The sequence below is a fragment of the Aotus nancymaae genome, unplaced genomic scaffold (genome assembly GCF_030222135.1).
Source record: "Aotus nancymaae isolate 86718 unplaced genomic scaffold, 86718_ANA_hifiasm-v0.15.2.pri h1tg000007l, whole genome shotgun sequence".
Taxonomy (NCBI): Eukaryota; Metazoa; Chordata; class Mammalia; order Primates; family Aotidae; genus Aotus; species Aotus nancymaae.
This window is the reverse complement of record NW_026988418.1, coordinates 38,316,420-38,331,589: the sequence shown is the minus strand read 5'-3', so window position 1 is coordinate 38,331,589 and position 15,170 is coordinate 38,316,420. Positions and strand designations below refer to the sequence as shown.

Genomic DNA, 15,170 nt, shown 5'->3' with positions numbered 1-15,170 from the left:
TCCCTCCCTCCTTTCTTCCTTTCCCTTTCTTTCTTTCTCCTTTTCTCCTTTTTCTTTCTTTTTATTCCCTTCCCTTCCCTCCCTCCCCCTCCCCTCCCTCTCCCCTCCCCTTTCTCCTCCCTTCCCCTCCCCTTCACCTTCCCTCCCCCTTCCCCTTCCTCTCCCCTCCCCCTTTCCCCTCCCCTTCACCCTTCCCCTCCCCTCTCCTCCCCTTCCCCTCCTCTTCCCGCTCCCTTCCCCTCACGCTTCCCACATCCCTCCTCCCCTCCCCTCCCTTCCCCTCCCCTCCCCTCCCTTCCCCTCCTTTCCTTTCCCTTCCGTCTTGCTCTGTCACCTAAGCTGCAGTACAGTGTCACTCTCAGCTCACTGGAACCTCCACCCTCTGGGTTCAAGGGATTCTCATGCCTCAGCCTCCGGAGTAGCTGGGACTACTGGTGTGAGACATTACGTCCAGCTAATTTGAGGTTTTGCCATGTTGCTCAGGCTGGTCAGAACCCCTGGCCTCAAGCAGTCCACCAGCCTTGACTTTTCAAAGTGCTAGGATCATACATGTGAGCCACCATGCCCAGCCCTGTCGAACTTATATTTCTTATTTAAGTCTGAGATTCATAAAGGCAGACTTAGTCTAAAAAATTCTTCATATCCTGATACTACCTGTTCATGGCAAGGATCCAAAAAATGTTAAAATAAATTGTTGAAATGTAAGGTGAGAGAGTGAATTATTAATAAGACTCTTTGGCTCTTTTGTTACATATAATTGACTTGAACTAGTTAAAAGTGAGAAAAGGGAAAACAGTTTAAGACTATAAAGTAGTTCATGAAACTGAACCCTGGGCTTCAGGTAGGAACTAGGCCACAGGATAAAGGCCATTAGGACTATCACCTCTGCTTCTCTTTGAACATTTACTTCAAAAACTTCTTTCTGAAAACCAGATTTCTCTGCTTCTCTTGTTTCATGGTTGTTATTTTGCAGTTCCGATCTTCAACTGAGAATAACTCGTTGTCCACTCTAATTCTAAATTTCTGGGATTGAGAATCTGACTGGCCCAGCTTGGACCCAATGTCTAAACCAGATGCAGTTGGCCATGGCCAGAAAACAGGCACAAAGAAGCAATGTGGCTACTAGAAACCCACTCCTGTGGACTGGGGGACAGGGGGATGGTCAGTTCTCAGATAAAGGGGACTTAAGCACTTCTCATATTATCTGTTGCAGTGAGCAGAGGCAGACAAGCTGTCCAAAAAAGAGAAGCTGACAGTGTTCTAGACAACTTGGCACTGGAGTACATATAGACTGTCTCAAACAGGAAAATTATCTCTAATTCAGGACCAGACCTTTTTATAGGGACGAATCCCTAGAGGAACAAATGGGAGTGCTTAGATTGTAGGGGAAGAGTCAAGAGGTTGGGGATTGCAAAATGCAGACCCTTGGCCAGGAATGGCTTTACATAACTTGTTACTGGGTCTGCCCACACAGTATATGTAGGGAGAAAAAAAGCCATTCCATGTGTACTTTTACTGTTTATAGAAAAGGGTAATAGATCACAGTCTTAATGCAACACAGTGACAAGGGCACCTTACCAGATGGCATAAAGTCTGCCAGTATGTTGAAAAAAATGCAATAAAAATGTTTCTGTAATAGAACATTAATTTTTATATACCATACAGCCAACATGATAGAGACCAACAGTAACTAGTATTTGAACTTCTCGAAGGAAAGCCTAGTCTACTGAGAGGAATGAGTGAAACGGGATAAGCAGGTATCTCATATTAAACTGTGCACCACATAAGTCCTCAGCAGACTTGGTGATGGCTGATGGTAAAATGGTTTTGCAGCCCAGAAGGGCTTCAAGTTTTACTACCCTGGATACAATTGTTAATGTTGATGCTCAGTACGGTGGGACGATACATTCACCTGCGTATGGAGTATGTTCCTTAACCACTATTCCCAGTCCTGCTTCTAAGCTGGAAAGAGGAGAAAGGATTGACAGCTGTAACCAAGACGTACTTAATGTTTCATTGAACCAAAGTTTGAATTCATCACTGCACTGAGCAGTGAACTAACCGATATGTAGATATTTGTTATTAATATTTTATATTTATTTTTGTGCTGGCTTATATGTTTAAAATATCTTTGTTTTAAATGCAGGTGATCCAAGGACATACGACCCAGATTTCAAGGGGCCTGTTGGCAACAGGTAAGCAATTCCTTTGTTGGGAATGTGCTTTTTTAAACATACACAGAAAGGTTTTGGGGGTGGGGGAGGTACTGTTTTCCAGTCAATGGAGAATTGTGTCTGCTGTGAGGGGGAAATGACTTATTTCTGCCTAAATCCCACCTTATTTACACAGGGGAAGTACAGAGAATAAATCTTTCTATGAGTCATGAATATCTTCCCCCATTCAGCAAATGAACTGCCTTACATTATTAGACTGTTTGTACTTTTCAAAAAGAGAAGACAAAAAAATCCTTTATGAGATTTAACCACTTTGTAGAGAAGCAAACTCATTCAAGTAGTTGCTTTATGCACCTGTTTACTCTGGGACTCACCATTACAAATGCAAGGTTGCCATGCCAACTTCTTCGACGCCAAGTATTTGTGTCGCTCAGCTTCCAAGATCAGAGTGCTTTCTCAGAGGCAGTCATTCACCAATGCATCATGTGAAATGCTCTAGGGAAATACGTACTCATCTCAGCTGGTGCTTCCTCCCCTCTCCAAGGTTCTGTGCCATTTAAAAATTAGCCAGTAATTCATAGTCCTCTTATTATTTATTTTAGTCTCCATTTCCAAGCTTTTTGCTAATCACAAAGGGGATTGTGGGGCAAAATGGCTCCATAAGGAGGCAAGACTATGCAGTTGGTAGCTGCTTTTTGCTTAACTTTGATTTCTGGCAGTTGTGTGCCATAATGAATGGTGATGTGAACTAGCGATCAGCATGCTCATTTGCATGTGCCAACCATCAGTGCGTACATTAGCATTTACTGTTATGTCCCTGTAATAGCCCAGCTTTAAAGAGATGTATATTCAGTTTGTTCTAATTTTGTAAAAAACCAAGTCATTTGTTTCAAGTTACTCATTTAAAGGCACGCTTAGAATAAAGGTGCCTTCTTTAAAATGAGTCCAAAATCTCTCCATTCTCTCCATGGTAACACCATGAATACATTTTGTTGTCTAGTATACAAACAGCCTCATTCAATGTGGTGGTTACTTTTACTATAATTACATCCATTTTACAATAACTTATTTGTAAGCATCGAATGTAGCCTATTGGCCTCAAGGGAACTTTAGGTATAAATCAGATTCAACAGTAATAATAATTATAATAAATAGACTGACACATTTAGAAAGGGGAAATACCGATTACAGGTGTGCCTTTCTAGGCCATAGATAAGAAAACAGAATTAGGCCTGGCTGGTTTTAGGTGTAGCAAAAGAGGTGAGATCTCCTGTCTTCCATTATTTAGAATTTAATAATGGAACCGGGTAGTTCAGGTGAAGTCTAAATGACTGTGATAATCACTGTGAGGAAAGTCATTTATTTTTACCCAGGGCCTTTTGTGATGCCTCCGGCACAACAAAGACCTTCAAAGGTGAGCTGGTCATTCTGTGGGCAGACCTTCCTCCGCCTTCAATCCAAGAACAGAGGAAAGCATTGTAAAACCATGGGGCATAACTACAGGAAGACATATTTGGCTCAGTTGTAACTTTTTCAGGCAGCAGGGTTCTACACTGTCCTTACTGGGAAAATAATTGGGGTGTTTAAGGAGTAAGTAAGAAGCCCCCAATTCTCCATATGCCCTCTAGCAGCAGGACTGGCTTTAATAACACCTTGTGCTTACATCATGCGGCCCTCCTGAGAAATCCAAAATGTTATCGGGGATTCAGACACTCATACAGCATTTTCTGCTTGTCAGTCCTCTGTGTTCTGTTTACTTCCCTCAGTTCACGAGGGCAGCATTTTGTGCCTAGTCACCACCCAGCTGTAGTTGTTTTGAGAAAAGGTGAAGGAATTATGGTCATTCATAGGAGAGGTGAACTCAGTGTCTCATTTCTTCCCATCTACTAAGAACTGTGTGTGTGAGAGCTATTGTCCAATAACCAAGAGAAGGTGATTTTGATAGTTTAAGGTGTTTCCCAGCCCCTTTTCACAAAGTAGATCTTCAGGCTCCAAGATTTCTCCCCTATATTCAACAGAATCAGAAAAAGATTAATTAGTGAAAAGGTTTTTAGCACTATCCTTGGTAGTACATTAGACATTGGAAATGAATACACATAGAAAACTAAGAAATAAAAGCTCTTCGATAAGATGCTACATGAGAAATTCATCTTGTAATGTAGACCCAATTAAATTTTATTTAATGGAGAATTAGTATGCTTCCTTCTGTTAGGTAAGAACCATGTAATTCACTGCTTCTCCTTCTGTACTGACTTGTAGAAAGCCCACTGATATGCCCACTTATCCTTGAGGATAAGAACATCTCATTTTTGTATTATTATCAACTAGCGTAATTCTTCTGATAGAGTAAGGGGTACTATACACATTTGTTTAAGGAGTGAAGGAAAGAAAACAAGAATGGGAAGGAAGCAGTGTGACATTGAATCCAGGGATAAATACAAGAATGAACTTCAAAGGAGGCTGCGTATCGGCCATAGCATTGCCACACTTGAGACAAAACTGTCAGCATATGTAAGTGAAGATTCACTTACAGGTTTAAACTTCAGGACTTCTAAGTCTTTATTTAAAGCTCTTGCTAAGATGCTCTCTGAACCCTATACCATTTTCAGATGCCATTGGTGTGATATTGGGTTCATACTCCTAAACAAGATACTCTGCTAACAGGAAAGTAGTAGCAGAGTTCTCTGAGCTATTTGCATTATAGGTCTCATGGAATACACCTTAGACTATTTTTCAAGTCAATTAATTTTTATGAAATGTCTACAGGGGGCATGACACTGCAGTTGATGTGGATCTAAGTATGCTGTGTCAAGGGAGGTCAAAGATTTACAGGTCCTCATGCAAAAAGTTCAGCTTATTCTGTTTATCTCTCTCTCTTTATATCAGGGCAAAGTCATTAAAATGTTATGACCATTTGCTTGACCTGTGATCCAAGTCTAGGGAAATAAAGCCCAAATTACTACAGTTAGCATCTTGTAATAAAGGCCACATACTATCATCTCAGGTTTTAGAGATGAAGTTTGTTTTATTTTGTTTTAAATAGAAAAACCCTTCTGAAAAAAGGATGCAATTTTAAAGGATGCTGACATTTTCAAGCATAGCTATGAAAGAAATAATATTCTGGCTGGGCATGGTGGCTCACACCTGTAAACCCAGCACTTTGGGAGGCTAAGGTGGGCAGATCAGTTGAGGCCAGGAGTTTGAAAGCAGCCTAGCCAACATGGCAAAACCCCACCTCCATTAAAAATACTAAAATTAGTGAGGTGTGGTGGTGCACACCTCTAATCTTACCTACTCAGGAGGCTGAGGCAGGAGAATCTCTTGAACCCAGGAGCTAGAGGTTGCAGTGAGCTCAGACTGTGCCACTGAACTCCAGCCTGGGCAACAGAGAAAGACTCTGTCTCAAAAATAATAATAGTAATAGCCATACTTTTTACAAACAGAAAGCCACCCAAGGAATAGGTGCCGTAACCAGGGGTTTACTGAGAAAAAATGAAAAGCTAGACCTCATCGTTAATTACACAAATACTGAATGCACACCTCTGTCCTCCAAGGGAAGACCACACAAGCATATGAAAAGTTAAAGAGCAAGCACAAGTAGCATGGGCTGTGCACCAAATGTGTGGTCTCCAGCGAAGGCTGCTGCAGGATTTCAGGGGAGGAAGGGCTCTCTGAGGCTGGGGTCAGAGAAACTGACTCCTGGGTGGGGCCACAAAGCAAGGAAGACTACAGTTTATGGGGGGCACGTCCTCCAAACTTAGGAATTTAGAAAATAGCACTGCTTTCTATGGGTTAAGCTAGAAATTAACACGTAATTAAAGCAGAGATGTAGATAGTTGCCACAATGAAACCTGTAAGGTTTCCAGTCCAGCAAGCCTTGATGATAAATTTATTCAATATATTAACATATATAAAGAGAAGTACAAATGATGATCAAACAACTCTGTTCATCCAAGAACTCTCCAGATTAGGGCACGAAGTCAAATTGACGTGAGGGTCCTATGTAAGGATCCTGTTCTCTTGACCACTGACTAGCACAGCTGAATGCCATTAGACATTCTGTGCATGTAATTCCCCTTGTTCTGACTCCACACTCATCAAGCAACCTTTTGATAATTACGTTTTTCATGTAGTTTGCCTACTGGGAGGAATGAACTGGTCAGGGAAACATGAACATCAGTTCGGCTGAGCAATTAAATTTCTCAATGTAAATTATTTCATTGGCATTCTGATTTTAGACATCAGTCTCTTGTGAGCTTTGTTAGTGCCAGTCATCATCCCTGAGTTGGAGTAATTCTAGGGCATGACAAAATCAATTTTCAGACCCTGCAGAAATGTACATAACTGGTTTGCCTCAGCAGAGAGTTTATTCAAGGGTTTAGAGACCTCAGAGTGAGATTGTTGAGGCAGATATGTGAACACAAAATTATGTAGGGCTTTGGATACCATGCTAAAGCATTTGGAGCTGATTCTTAGGCAACGGGAACTCATTGGAGAAATTAGTATTAGGGGAGTGGTGTGACATCATCAAAACTGTTACTCTCAGGTCTGCTATGTACAGCTCTATGCAGTGGAGCTCATGGCTTAAGTGAAGAGTCAGCCAAGCAAGCAACTAACTACATCCTGGTATTATAACTGCACAGACTACTCTTGGAACACCAAGGAAGAGTGCTTGCAATTCACTCCAGGGTTGATCAGAGGATATTTTTCAGAAGAGAGAATTTTACATTAGACTTTAATGTTCTTTCAAGATGTCCCCTTTATATAGGTGTTTTGGTAAAAGAAATATATCAGTATTTCAAAAAGCCTCAGAAGTATATTTATATTTCTGACTTTCTACTAGATAGTTCTACCTGGATGTGCCATGGGCATCCTAAACTCAACATTTTAAAACCTAAACTCATGAACTCCTTTGCCCTTTATACCCTTCCTTCTCCTTTAATGGCGTTTCCTCCCTTGGTGAATGTAACTGTAATCAAACTAGTTGTTAGACACAGTATTAGTAGATTCTTGCTCCTACTGTGAATATACAATATCCTAAAACCTTGTAGATTTTACCTTCTTTTTACCTCTTAGAACTCTGCTCTCCCAGGACCACTGCCTGAGTCGAGGATTTCATAATCTCTCAGCTGAGTTACTGAAATTGTCTTTTAAATGATGTCTTGCTTTCCTTTTAACCAACTCTGTCCTACCAAAATTCTGTCTTTTCCTGGATTGAGTCCATCCTCAACTTTGAGCCAAGATGATAATTTATTTAGGCATTCAGCAAATACGCATTATATGCCAGGCACTTTTCTCAGCCTGGTAGACACACCGGTAAACAAAACAGACAAGCTTCTGGCTTCTTATAGACCTGAGATTCTAGATAGGACATCAATTATATAAGCAAAGAAATAAATAAACTCCTTTCAATAGTGATACATACTGTAGCATAAATGCAATTAAATGATATGGTTGAGAGTGAATGGGGAACTGGGTTGTTGTTAGGGCTTTTGGGCAGATGACAGGTAAGAGCTGGATAACAAGACGGAGCCAGCCATGCAAAGATCTGGGATCAAAGCATTGAGGCAGAAGATAACAAATGAAAAGTCCCTGAGATGGACACAAGTTTAGAATGTTTAAGGAATGGAAAGAAGTCAAGTGTGGCTACAGTGAAAGGGTGAGTATTCTCAGGCTTTCATATTGGATGTGTGCTCTTGGCTCTTCTTGGAATGTCTTCAAGTGTGAATCCAAGGGTCACCTCCTCTTTGAATTTTTTCTATATTCTTCTTACTCCATTCAGTAGTAGACACACTCTCCTTTTTCTAGAGCCCTTGTCAATAACTATTAATTTTTCTGATCACATTAATCTATTTATTATCTGCCTCTCCGACTAAACTGCAAACTCTATCGGGGAGGAACTTCTCTTAGTTTATCTTCGTATTTCTAGCACATAGCAAAATTCCTGGCACATAGAAAGCATAATTAACTAATACTTTAAAAAAAAAAAAAAAAACCTTGATTTAAATGTGCCTACAGAGTTTTTAGGTTATTTTCATAATTATCAGGAATAACTTGTAGGCAGTGACATTTTAAAGTGCAAAAATACAGAAAAAAGAATAAGCTTACGCAATGAGGAATAAAAGAGACAGGCCGCAAATATTAAAGATGAGTGCTAGTCTATACCTTTCTGTGGAAGAGTCTTGCTGATAAATTATTAATCATTAGGCCATTTGCTCCATTCCAAATGAAGAATATAAATGCCAGGTTTAGAGCACATCTTCAATTCACATTCTTGTATTCTGAGGAATTAGCCATTTGGGGCAATTATTTACTTTTATTTCTCTTCATTTCCTTCTACATTTGAGACTTTATAAAAAAGGTTTCAAAGGAAGTGCTATGGATATAGCCTTTTTATTCCAAACTATTTCATAAGTCAAAATGGTTTGTAACCTCTTTCAGACATTTTTACAACACACAACCTACATTTTTTAAAAATGTTGTGTTTTTTGTTACTATAATTTTTAATCATATTTTTCTTAATAATGAGTCCCACCTTCAGATATATAAGTCCCCTCTACAGTTAGAAAAAGCATACCAATTATTTCAACAAGAAGCAAACATGAGAACAGCATACATTTAGGAGACAGCACAGTGTTGTCACAATAATTTGAGATGTCTACTTGATAACAACACTTTAGAATTCATAAGAATGTGTGGTATGTGTCTGCATAGTGCTGTATGTGCTTATCACTAAGGCCTGAAGCTTAACTTTTTTTTTTTCACTTTTATTTATTTATTTATTTGAGATGGAGTCTTGCTCTATTGCCCAGGCTGGAGTACAGTGGTACAATCTTGGCTTACTACAACCTCCACCTCCCGGATTCAAGCAATTCTCCTGCCTCAGCCTCCCAAGTAGCGGGGACTACAGGTGCATGCCACCATGCCCTGCTAATTTTTGTATTTTTTAGCAGAGATGGGATTTCACCATGCTGGCTAGGCTGGTCTTGAACTCCTGACCTCATGATCCACCAGCCTCAGCCTCCCAAAGTGCCAGGATTACAGACATGAGCCACTGGGCCTGGCAGCTTAACTCTTTCTTCTGTGCTTTGGCATTAAGAGTTGAGTCACAGAGTGAGTGAATCTCAGGACTGGAAAGGACTTAGAGACCACTTAATCCAACTCCTTTATATGAATGAACCCCTTCTTCAACATCCCAGATAAGTGGCTCTTCATTCTTTCCTTGAATCTTTTCATGATAGTGAACTTACCACCCCTCCAATGCTTCAGGTAAAAATAAATGATTTTACTAAATTTCAGACAGATTTTCCACCTTCTATAATAATAGTTATTTTCAGTATTGTGACACATACCAATTTGTTTAGTATGCTCTTTAGTGTATAAAGAAAAAAAGGGCAACTATGGAACACTGAAGCTTTATTCCTATTTACTTATATACTTTTATGCTGCCTCTTTCTAGAAAAGATCTTAAGTGAAATGACTTAAAACATCTGGAATGCAATAGAATTATTAAAATGCACATAGAAATTCAAAGTCCTAAAAAGAAATTTTGACTCATTACTAATATAGTAGCTGGTATTGAAATTAAATTTATCAGTGGGCTTCCTACTTGTCAAAACAAAAAGAAAAACATAGTGGATTATACAGCTCTTTTTATTGGGAGAAAATATACCAATTCTTCAGTATATGAACATTTTTCTTAGTTTTAAATTATGTGGCATTTTTCATAGAGCATCTTTTGTGTGCATTCATGAGCATCTATTACGTTCCCTATGTCTTCTAGGCACTAGAGATACTGTGATGAGCAAGATAGACAAGGTAGCTGTCTTCTTGGAAGAGGAAGGAAATAGGGCAGAAAACATCTGAGAAACGAATATAAGTTCGAGGAAGAGAGAAAAACAGAGTGATGTAACAGTGCCTCTGTTAAATAATATATAGAGGAGGGAAGTGTTAACTTAGAGTTGGTGATGAAGGAAGATCTCTTTATGGAGGTGACAATTGAAATGAGACTTGAATGATAACAGGAGTGAATCATGCAGAGTCTGAGGATATAGCATGTCAGATAGAGGAGACAAAATGAAGAGTCTCTAAGGCAGGAATACACTTAGTTCAGGGAGCAGAGAGGAGGCCCATGTGAGTGTGGCATGGTGGATGGGAGTGGGACTTGGGTAGTGGGTGGGTAGGAGATGCTCTGCAAGCTAAGTATGTTATAGTGAGTGCAGTGGAAAAGCCATGTGAGGGTCTTAGTCGGAGAGTGAGCTAATCTGTTTTTAAAACTCATTCTGACTGCTCTATGAGTAAGAGTCCAAAATCAGGAGCAAGGAGATTCACAGGAAGCTTTTAAAGTTGTCTAAGTGAAGAAGTCAGTCACTTGGAAGATGGTAGTAGTGGAGATAGAGAGACTTGTATAGACTCAAGATATGTTTTGATGGTAGAAGCAGCAGCATTTACTGATGGGATTGGATGTAAAAAGCAAGAGAAAAAAATGAGTCAAGAATAACTGTTATATTTGTGACTTGAACTACCAAGCAGATGATGCTCCCCTATAGTACAAATGAAAAGATTAAGGAGGTTAAGACTTCTGCTTTGGCTGTGTTAAGTTTGAGATACTAAATAGGGATCAGCGTGTGAATGCCATGCATGAGTCTGGAACTCAGTGAAGAGTAAAATGAGGGCTGGTGATCAAAAATTGGAAGTTGTCAGCTTGCAGATAATATTTAAAGCCGAGTCTCTGGATAAGAACACTTAGGAGGGTGGAGGAGAGGCCCAAGAACAAAACTTCGACTCAAAAGCACTTGGATATCAAGCAGAGGTGGAAGAACCAGTACAGGAGATGGGAGAGCACCCAGTGAGTTGGAGAAAAGGCAGGAGAATGAGATGTTGTAGAAGCCAAAAAAAGAGAAAGTGATACAAGAAGAGTTTGGGTTTTTGTTTTGTTTTGTTTTTAAAGTGACCAAGTGTGTTGATTACTCTGAGAAGTCGAATAAGATGAAAATTGAGAAATGGTCACTGGATTTGGCAACATGAAAGCCATTAGTGACCTCATCAAGAGCTATCTCAGTGGCAATGGACACTAAAGTGTGACTAAGAAGAGTTGATTAGAGATTGTGAGCTGAATCTAGTAGAGATGGCTACCAGAGGCAATAAAGACAATACTTTCCGTAAGTTTTCCTGGTGGATGAAAGGAAGCTGGGGTCAAAGAAGAGCTTTCTGAAGATAGGACATACTAGAACATGGTGGTGTGTGGTGCTAGACAGTATCTAGAAGGCCACTGATGACACAAGAGAAAGAAGAAATTATGGATACAAAGTCCTAAAGATGGGTCCAGAACACCATTTGAGAGTCTGGCCTATGATGGAAGCAGGGACTTTTAACCATAGTTTTAAGACAGTAAGCAAGGAAAAGGGGAGATGATGTTGGAGTGTCAGTAGTTTTGGTAATGAAAAGAAGAGATAGTCTTGCTGGTTGCTTTTATTTTCTCAATGAAGTATGAGGTAAGACCATCAGGCAGGGATGGTTGTGGGGGTGGGTGGCAGTGGTGATGAGGGGTGGCAGTGGTGGTGGTGGAAGGCCCAGGGCTGGAGTGTCGAGTGTTGAAGAGGAAAGTATGAAGTACACATTTTGGCAATGGGAAAGTGAAACCTCATATATTGTTAATCTAGAATACACAGACACACACACACACATATACATACATTACACATATATTTCATTTGCCACATAGAATATTATTCTAGCCTAGGAAAGACTTAAGGTAACATATAACTTCGTCACTTAAAAGTGATGAAGAACAATGATTTGTGGGCATATATTGGATACCTAAATTACGTAAACCAGGAGATCTTGAGGTGACTGAAGTTGGGTGACAGTACCATGGAGTGCTTCATGTAGTAGGAAAATCTTGAGCAATATATTGAAGGAAGGATCATGTTGGCAAAGGAGGTAAATAGTATGTCTTGCAATGGCTTAAAAATAGGAGTAGGCATGTACCATGCAAAGTAGATTTGCTTGGCTAAACCAAAAAGTAGAGCCTAAATAAAACATGGCTGAAAAATGAAGGGAAATGGGCATATGTATAAAATATCAGAGATGAAATATTGGCAGAATTTCATTTCAGTTTTTATGGAGAAGGAAATAAAGAGGTTAAGGAGGATTCCAGATGGTGCATTAGTTTATTCTTTCACTCTAGTGGGGCATACAGAATTGAATAAAACACAGACTATGCTTCCAATAAACTTAAAATTTCAACCATGAATGCTAATATATTTAAAAATGAATGATTTGCTAAATAGAAGTACAAGCATAACTCCGGGGAACAGAGTAAAATAAATAATTATTATTGACTAAAAAAATCAAGAAAAGTTTCTTGGAGGTATCATTGAGCTAGACCCTGGAGGAGGAAAATGATTTAACAGATAAGAGAATAGAAAAGAGAATTGGATTCATGGAGGTATGTATTGCAGATTGGGTTCTTGGAAGCAGATGCTGAGATGTAGCTGTGGTGCAGGCTCTTTACTAGTGATCAGTGTTTGTGAAAAAAAGGGAAAAGAAGCAAGAGTTTTCAAATTGCTAGGTCCAACAAAGCCTCAGCCACCCAGAAGGGACGGATCTGGAGTAACTCTGAAATGGCCACACCTTTATTTATTTATTTATTTATTTCCTGGCAGAATTATTTTTAATAGATGCAAACTGGAAACAATATGAATGACCATCATCAAAATGAATTATTTTATGTTTATAAAATGGAATACAGTATATACAGTAAAGAGAATAAACTACTGTTACATTTAACAACATAGACATATTCCACAGGGAAAAAAAATGTTGGACAAAAGAAGTCAGATACAAAAGAGTAGATATTGAATGATTCCATGCATATAAAATCCTGAAACAGGCAACACTGCTCTATGGTATTACATGTCAAGATTATAGCTACCTTGCAGAGATGGGGGAAATGCCTGAGAACCCAAAACAGTGTGTTGCTAGTGTTCTAGTTCTTGACATAGGTGAGTTACACATGGTGTTCACTTTATATATATATTCATCAAGCTGTACTGTATGATTTCCATATTTTTCTATATGTATGTTAAACTTGCATTTAAAAGTTTATTTTCTTAATTGTACTTCAGGTTCTGGGGTACATATGCAGATCATGCAGGATTGTTGCATAGATACATACATGGCAAGGTGGTTTGCTGCCTCCATCCCCATCACCTATATCTGGTGTTTCTCCCCTCATTATCCCTCCCCACCCTCCCCACCCCCGCTTTCCCTCCCCTAGCCCCACCCCGCCACTGACCACAGCGTGTGAAGCTCCCCTCCCTGTGTCCACATGTTCTAATTGTTCAACACCCGCCTATGAGTTGATAACATACGGTGTTTGGTTTTCTGTTCTTGTGTCAGTTTTCTGAGAATGATGGTTTCCAGATTCATCCATGTCCCTATGAAGGACACAAACTCATAGTATTTTATGGCTGTGTAGTATTCCATGGTGTATATGGGCCACATTTTCTTCATCCAGTCTATCAATGATGGACATTTGGGTTGGTTCCAGGTCTTTGCTATTACAAACAGTGCCACAATGAACATACCTGTGCATGTGTCTTTATAATAGAACAATTTATAATTCTTTGGGTATATACCCAGTAAAGGGATTTCTGGGTCAAATGGTACTTCTGTTGCTAGGTCCTTGAAGAATCGCCACACTGTCTTCCACAATGGTTGGACTAATTTACCCTCCCGCCAACAGTGTACATGTGTTTCTATTTCTCCACATCCTCTCCAGCATCTGTTATCTCCAGATTTTTTAATTATTGCCATTCTAACTAGTGTGAGATGGTATCTCAATGTTGTTTTGGTTTGCATTTCTCTAATGACCAGTGATGATGAGCATTTTTTCATATGTTTGTTGCCCTCATATATGTCTTCTTTTGTAAAGTGTTGGTTTATGTCCATTGCCCACTTTTGAATGGGCTTGTCTGTTTTTTTCTTGTTAATCTGTTTTAGTTCTTTGTAGATTCTAGATATTAGCCCTTTGTCAGATGGGTAGATTGCAAACATTTTTTCCCATTCCGTTGGTTGCTGGTTCACTCTAAAGATTGTTTGCTTTGCTGTACAGAAGCTCTGGAGTTTAATTAGATCCCATTTGTCTATTTTGGCTTTTGTTGCCATTGCTTTTGGTGTTTTAGCCATGAAGTCCTTGCCTATGCCTATGTCCTGAATGGTTTTGCCTAGGTTTTCTTCTACGGTTTTTATGGTGTTAGGTTTTATGTTTAAATCTTTAATCCATCAGGAGTTAATTTTAGTGTAAGGTGTCAGGAAGGGGTCCAGTTTCTGCTTTCTGCACATGGCTAGCCAGTTTTACCAACACCATTTATTAAACAGGGAATCCTTTCCCCATTGCTTGTTTTTCTCAGGTTTATCAAAGATCAGATGATTATAGATATGTGGTATTGCTTCTGAGGCCTCTGTTCTGTTCCATTGGTCTATATCTGTGTTTTGGTACCAGTACCATGCTGTTTTGATTACTGTGGCCTTGTAGGATAGTTTGAAGTCAGGATTGTGTGATGCCTCCAACTTTGTTCTTTTTGTTTAAGATTGTCTTGGCTATGCAGGCTCTCTTTTGGTTCCATATGAAGTTTAAGGTGGTTTTTTCCAGTTCTGTGAAGAAGATATTAGTAGCTTGATGGGGATAGTGTTGCATCTATAAATTACTTTGGGCAGTATGCCCATTTTCATGATATTGATTCTTCCTAACCATGAGCATGGAATGTTTCTCCATCTGTCTGTGTCCTCTCTTATTTTGTTGAGCAGTGGTTTGTAGTTCTCCTTGAAGAGGTCCTTTACATCTTTTGTTAGTTGTATTCCTAGATATTTTATTCTCTTTGTAGCAATTGTGAATGGGAGTTCACTTTTGATTTGGCTCTCTGTTAGTGTGTTATTGGTGTGTAGAAATGCTTGTGATTTCTGCATATTTTGTATCCTGAGACTTTGCTG

At 39.4% G+C, this 15,170-nt stretch overlaps 1 protein-coding gene across 5 annotated transcripts in view; it reads left to right on the top strand.

The window, feature by feature from the left end:
• The window catches only part of SLC44A5 (solute carrier family 44 member 5), a 471,551-nt gene that overhangs the window by 319,646 nt on the left and 136,735 nt on the right, over positions 1-15,170 (top strand). For all 5 annotated transcript variants that reach the window (XM_064372514.1, XM_064372515.1, XM_064372516.1 and 2 more), the window contains one exon: positions 2,147-2,195. In XM_064372514.1, coding sequence (XP_064228584.1) covers positions 2,147-2,195 — 49 coding nt within the window. The remainder of the gene's footprint in view (positions 1-2,146; positions 2,196-15,170) is intronic.